Below are 6,913 nucleotides of genomic sequence, written 5' to 3' on the forward strand. Positions count from 1 at the left end.
GAATTTGATCTCGAGTAGTAATTAGGGAGGGGAAAACAATAAATTATTAGAGGGGATGTTTTTCGAGGTCCATGTTAAAAATTCTTGTTGACACAGAAAAGAAAATGAATTGTACCATCATGCTAAACACCATTTTTTCCTATTGGCTTGTAAGGTATTTCCACAAATTCAAAGGTCAAAATGACCGAGGAAACTATCACAACCCCCCCCCCCACCCCACCCCACCACCTTTAAACTACATTATCGACATTATGTAATATTATTGTAGAAAGTGCCCCAAAAGCATAAAAGCTCCAAAACCCATAAATGTTAGCACTTTGATTTAATTTATTCACTTCAATATCGGTCACTGCTTTTTTTGATGTTTTTGCCACTGAAATCTATAGAGAGCACATTTAACCTGTGTTAACGTCATCCTACTGTGTGTAAACCACCTAACCTACTTACACTCTTCTGAAGTTTCATTCATGAATTTCCTACCTCTTTAACTGCTTTATTTGATTCACTCATTGTCTATATACTGTACTGCTTTATCCTGTATACAGGGTCACTGGTACCCGGAGTCTGTCTAGCCAGGGGACTTGGGTGCCAAATCATCACAAGGCACACTTGCACGCTCATACACACTACGGGCAATTTGGAAATGCCATTTAACCTAATCTGGGTGTTTTTAGACTGGGAGGGAACCCACAAAGCACAGGGAGAACATGCAAACTCTGCACACAGACAAACCAAACAAACTTGTGTAAGGATGTATTGACACTTAAAATCTATTCATCAGGTCATACTAGACATGTTCCAAATAATAACAGCTACTTTCCACAACTTAATCTGTGGTTTAATAAATCATAAATTTATACACAACGAATCTCTGAACAAATCAAAACAAATCGTTCACATATTTTTATTGTTCACATGTTCATCTTCCTTTTTTTTTTTTTTTAAGTTTGAGCAAACTTTTACAGTTGTCACAAAATTTAATTTCTTGTAATGAAATTCAGAACTATAGCCACTTAATAATAATAATAATAATAATATTGAGTGGCTATAATTCTGAAAATCATTAACAAAAGAGTGAAATGTTTTTTTAATATATATAAATATTGTAAGATGTATACCTTTGCAATATTACTACACTGTTCTTTCAGGTTCAGCAGGATGGTCGGATGTGAGCAATCCAATGTTATTTCATTTCAGTCATTTTGTTTTGGTTTGTACATTAAATTAATGCTTAAGCAGTACAGAGCTGAGAAATGCCGTCTACTAGTGGTTGAGCATTGTTATGACTGTTCAGGGAATATGTAGTGTGTGTATATACCATATAAGGCCTTTTTTCCCTTTTATTCTCTCCTAAGGTCTCCAATTTTTTCCAATACAGTTGCTTTTTTTGTAATTAATCAAATAATAAATCAAATTATTAAACAATCGAGTCTCATTCGCATTGTCACGTTAAATTAAAGAGAATTTTTAAAAATAAACTTAGGATTTTGTACAGTAGAGCCTCTCTTGTTACCATAAGACAGCAGTCACACACTCATCGTTTATATCGCTTTATTCTTTATACAGGGCCTGGAGCCTATCCCAGGAGACTTGGGGCACAAACCCATCACAGAGCACTCTTAAACACATTACGGACAATTTGGGAATGCCAATCAAACCAATCTGCATGTCCTTAAATGTGGAACCAAACATGACGAGAACATGCAAACTCCACACACAGAGATGGGAATCAAACCCAGACCTTGGAGGTACAAGGCGACAGTGCTAACCATTAAGCCATCATGTTTCCCGGAAAACAGACAAACAATCACGGTTCGTGTTAGACGCTCCCAAGTATGGAGAAAATGGCTAGAGGAAACTCGGTGGGCTTCAGCAGCCCTACAAGAGAGGAAGCTGAGTAAATGGCCATTAGTCTCTCAGTGTTGTTCAGCCAATCACTCAATAATTACCCAGACTAAAGGCTAAAAATACTCCAGCCATTATGGTGGCTTCCTAAAAATGTCTGTCAGGAGGATAATGGTGTTGTTACCAAGCAGAGGCTGGATCGACACGGGTTGATTTCATTACAGCGCTCACAGAAACTAGAAAGAGACTAAGGTCCATTTTTTTTACACAAGTAAAAGTGCAGTTAGTCATTCAAGGTGGCATGGTGGCACCTCCAAGGTCCAGGTTCGATTCCTGCCTGAGGTCTGTTTGCGAGTTCTCCCCATGCTTGGGTGCTCTCGCATTACCTGCAGTGTGCTACCATGGCTGTAAAAATGGGAATAAATACCATGTACACCCCTGGCCTCCACGGTCCCTAGTTGGACTACAGTTCATGGATGGGTAGATACTCAGTGTTGACTCTCTGGGTTACTAATCAGAGGGTCGTGGGTTTAAGCCCCAGCCTCACCAAGTTGCCACTGTTGAGTCAATGAGCAAAGCCCTTAATCCTTCCTGCACCATGGGTGTTGTATCCTGGCTGACCCTGTGGTCTGATATGTATGGTTTAATATTTCATATATATGGATGATGACAGTTTGTTATATTAACAGCCACATAATACAAAAATAGGATACATACAAGAGACTGCCCTCTTGTGGGATAAATGCTAAAAGCTACTTGGCATCCAAGTACGGATGGATGAATGGATGGATGAATCTTTTCCACTGGAACCCAGTTAAAACTCTCTATGGGCATCAAAGGTTCAGTGGTAGGTCTCTCACCAGCCAAGCAGAAGCTTCGGGTTCGATTCCCAGACAATGCCCAAACCCTAGCCACTGGATGCGGTGCCGGTCCCAAAACAGGAGGGTTGCATAAGAAAGGACTGTTCAGATCAAATGTTCCTCTGTGGCGACCCCTCGACAAGAGCCGCCAAAAGACCAACAACCTAGTTAAAAATCTTTGGATGTCAATTAGAATAAAGTGAAGTCTGCTTGTACCGTTTGAGCCGGTTATTAAATTTTTTCACCAAAATGATCCTTGAATGCAAATTCTCACCATCACCGGAGGAATTTACCCGGTTTAAAGTGTTCATTCAATCATTTATCGTCTATACTTCTTTATCCTGAACCCTATCCCAGGAGACTTGAAGCACAAGGCGGAGTACACCCTGGACAGGGTGCCAATCCATAGCTGGGCGCGCACACATATACACGCGCTCATTCACAAACTACAGGCAAGTGAACTGTGGGAGGACACCAGAGTACCCGGAGGAAACCCACCAAGCACGGGGAGAACATGCAAACTCCATGCACAGAGATCCGAGGCGAGAATCGAACCCTCGCCCCTGGATCTGCAAGGCGACGGTGCTATAGTGGGTGGTTTGACCAACACACACAATGCAGCTGATCATGTGTGTGTGTGTTAAGTAAGGATTCAGAGTGAGCTAATTATCAATATGAACTGGTCAATGAGATTTTTCAGCCAGAATGTCTTTCGCACTGAGGAGGAGTCATGATTCGCCAAGACTGATTGTGATCATGTTTTCCTTACTTAATACAACTCCACACTATTTCTTTTTACACCACTCTACTGTATATAACTCTATACTAGAGTAGCAGAATTTTAATTTAGTATCTATACCATATCATGAATGTCAATCATTTTTCCCCTATAATTTCTCTCGGTATTGTAAGAAATAGCTGTCTATAAACTAAACTATTACAATATGTTTCATTACTGCACATTTTTATACAACTCCATAATATTCTACCACGACTCTTGTCGACCTCTGTTCTCCACAATTAGTCTAATTGACTAAACATCTGCACACACCTCTAACAACACTATGGACTCTATTCTATATAACTCCATAATATATAAACTGAACAGCAGGAAATTGTGCATTTTTTTTATATATAGAAAATTTTTAATTGCTTAAGAAATGTGATACTTTAAAGTCTCTAAAATGAAACTCTAAGAGTAGAACACAATCAGCGTGTGTAACATCTTTCTTCTCTGTAATTCCTGATGCCGACTCTTTATCCTCTTGTCCTGTAGGTGATGTACCTGTGGCTGGGGAGGGGCTGTAATGAGGTGTTCATTAGAGACGTCCTGGGCTGTTCTGACTACCCATCCGTACCTGTCAGCATGGTGAGTGTGTCTGAGACATGCATTGTGTGTGCGCCTGATATCATCCGTATGATTGTTAGACAGATTATGTACCTGCCCTCAGTGCTGACCTTTAAAGACAGACACTATCCTATATTAATCTAATAAATAAGACGGTTGTGAAAAATGACTAGTGTGTAAGGTGTGAATGTGTGTATGTGTTTGGGAACAGACCGAGATCCCAATGTTGGAGACGGCAGCTTCCGAAAGAACCAGAGCCTTCGTGTCTTGGCTTCAGGAATCCAGAGGATTTTGCGCCGCCTTCTACGTGCTCAAGTACGACTTTTGTTCTTTTATTTATTAATTTATCTACTGTATTTACCATTTATAGGAAGTAAATAAATTTAAAAACAAAGACATTTTCCAGTTTACTATGAACATACTAACTGATTTGTGTAACTGCTGTGAGCTCAGGCAAACCTCACTTACATCACAACATCTACACAACATCTGCGGTGTACCAGTGTTCTATCTGCTAGACTGACCGCTAAGAAAACCACGCTGTTCTTAGCTGACTCCGCCCCTATAGCTCCTAGAATTGTGATGTTAAATTACTAGTGTCCAGTTTAGACGGCGGGAAAATTGATTGTTAATTCTCAGAATTATTTTGTGTGATGACACATTGACTCAAACTCAAAAAAGTTTTTTTGTAATATATCTTTAATACATTTATAATAGAGATTGAACTGGTTGCAGAATTGGCTGTTTTTCAGTTTGATAGGCTGTAACCAGTGACCAGCCAATTAGCCTCGGATGAAAATGACTTCATTCCGCTTGCAGAAGCTTCCGAGTGTTGCAACAGAGATGCTTTTTAATGGTGTTGCTTATCGAAAATCGCACAAGTTAATCGCACAAGCCTCCGATCTGTCAGAATTATTCTCAAACAGATAAATGTATACAAACGCAACTTACACACGCGATGCATCATCAGATCACCCATCCTGCGCACTCACTGACAAGTTGATTTTTGAGACTTTGGAGGCGTTTAGTGCGTTTAATCTTTTTGCACTTGTTGCATTGCAATGTTTTTTTGGAGTGAATTATTTGCTACGTTTGTTTGGTAATAATAATCATGACTGATGACACGGATGCCCTGCTAAGTATGTTGAAATGTTAAACTCTTGTATTTAAAGTTAGTTTTTATTGTTTAAATGCTGCGCTTGCTGCGGTTTTTAAGTGAGAAAATGAATGTTATAAGAAATGGGATATGTTACTCTGAGGCTGATTGGATTTTTTTTTTTTTTATGTTTACAATTTTAAAACAATTGGGGGGGAAATTTTTTTATATTTTTTAAAAATTGCAATACTTAGGGTTAACCTAACCCATAGAATTGCAGTTTTTATTGAATGATCGTGATACTTTCGTAGTGGGAGGGGACTCGTGTAACTTTCTCTCCTTCTCTTTTCCTCTCAATCCAGAGACGACGCTTCAGCAAAGAGCAGTTTCTTCCAGCACCTGGTCGAGGACCGTTCCGAATCGGCGTTCTCCTACTACGAGTTTCTTCTCCATGTCCAGCAACAGCTGTCCAAATAGAACCGAGCACGGTCTCGACAACACCATGGACCCCAGTCCGGCAGGACGCCGCCCCGGCGCCTCGCCACGACACGAACCCCTCCCACCTCCCACTGGCCAGTCACAGCCCGTGGTGCCTGAAAGTGGGGCGGGGCTAGAGACCATTGCAGGAAAAAAACAAACAAACAAAGCAGCAAAATGAACACGTGACCCAGCGCAAAACTGTGTTGACAAGATAAAAGACGCTCTACCCTTTACACACACTCTGCGAACTTCAGTCTTCAAACTTTTTCCTCCCCTCAAATGTTTAGCCGCATTTATATCACCCAGCGCCGAGTCTGTATCCGTGTCTCTTACTTTTAAATAACTTCCCCCTTCATCCATTTATCATGTGTGCTCACCGGACCCTGTGATTTAAGTTCCGTAGCTGTTAATAACACCGCCGTTTTTCTTTCATTCGCACATCTCGTTTCTCTCACTGCCTTTCCTCACAACCCTAACACACACTGCTAGTCTGACCTTCTCATTCTCTTTGCTGATATATACATCAGTATCTCACTCTATTCCTCCTTTCATTTGTGTCTCCTTAATTATTTTTTTCTAATCACAAGTGTGGGTGTAGTTTTTAACGCCGAGCACTAGTCGATCTTTATCCTGTCTTTAGCAGCAACAGGTGGAGCGATGGCATAATCCAAACACACACACACAAACGCAGTAATGCATACCTGTAAGATGCCTGGATCTGTGCTGTCTCTGAAGCTGAGATCATCCTTCTCACTCTCTCTCTGTTTTCTTGGGGAATTATGCGATAAAGCCTTGCTCTCCACTTTATAGCTCTGGAGAAAAGAATATTTTATGTGCGATAATTTATGATGAGCTTATTGAATAAAATGAAAGCCTATTCCTCCTCGTGTCTGGTGTCACGTTTCCTATCAAGTCGAAAACAGTAAGTCAGTGTGGCAATGGAATTTTTTTTTATATCGTATTATATTTTTCACAAAATGTTTATGGAATTCTATTCCTCTGAATGCCATTTTGAATTTGATCTCGAGTAGTAATTAGGAAGGGGGAAAACAATCAATTATTAGAGGGGATGTTTTTCGAGGTCCATGTTAAAAATTCTTGTTGACACAGAAAAGAAAATGAATTGTACCATCATGCTAAACACCATTTTTTCCTATTGGCTTGTAAGGTATTTCCACAAATTCAAAGGTCAAAATGACCGAGCAAACTATCACAACCCCCCCCCCCCACCCCACCCCACCCCACCACCTTTAAACTACATTATCGACATTATGTAATATTATT

At 40.2% G+C, this 6,913-nt stretch overlaps 1 protein-coding gene across 1 annotated transcript; it reads left to right on the forward strand.

Annotated features, from left to right (window-relative positions):
• Positions 1-3,892: 3,892 nt before the first annotated feature.
• Positions 3,893-6,516, forward strand: LOC128544153 (protein transport protein Sec24B-like). The gene is made up of 3 exons (XM_053514145.1): positions 3,893-4,074; positions 4,265-4,368; positions 5,512-6,516. Exons 1-3 carry the CDS (start codon positions 3,985-3,987, stop codon positions 5,624-5,626), a joined length of 309 nt encoding a protein of 102 aa, XP_053370120.1. The 5' UTR covers positions 3,893-3,984; the 3' UTR covers positions 5,627-6,516.
• The last annotated feature ends 397 nt before the right edge of the window (positions 6,517-6,913 follow it).

Source organism: Clarias gariepinus, chromosome 16 (assembly GCF_024256425.1).
Source record: "Clarias gariepinus isolate MV-2021 ecotype Netherlands chromosome 16, CGAR_prim_01v2, whole genome shotgun sequence".
Taxonomy (NCBI): Eukaryota; Metazoa; Chordata; class Actinopteri; order Siluriformes; family Clariidae; genus Clarias; species Clarias gariepinus.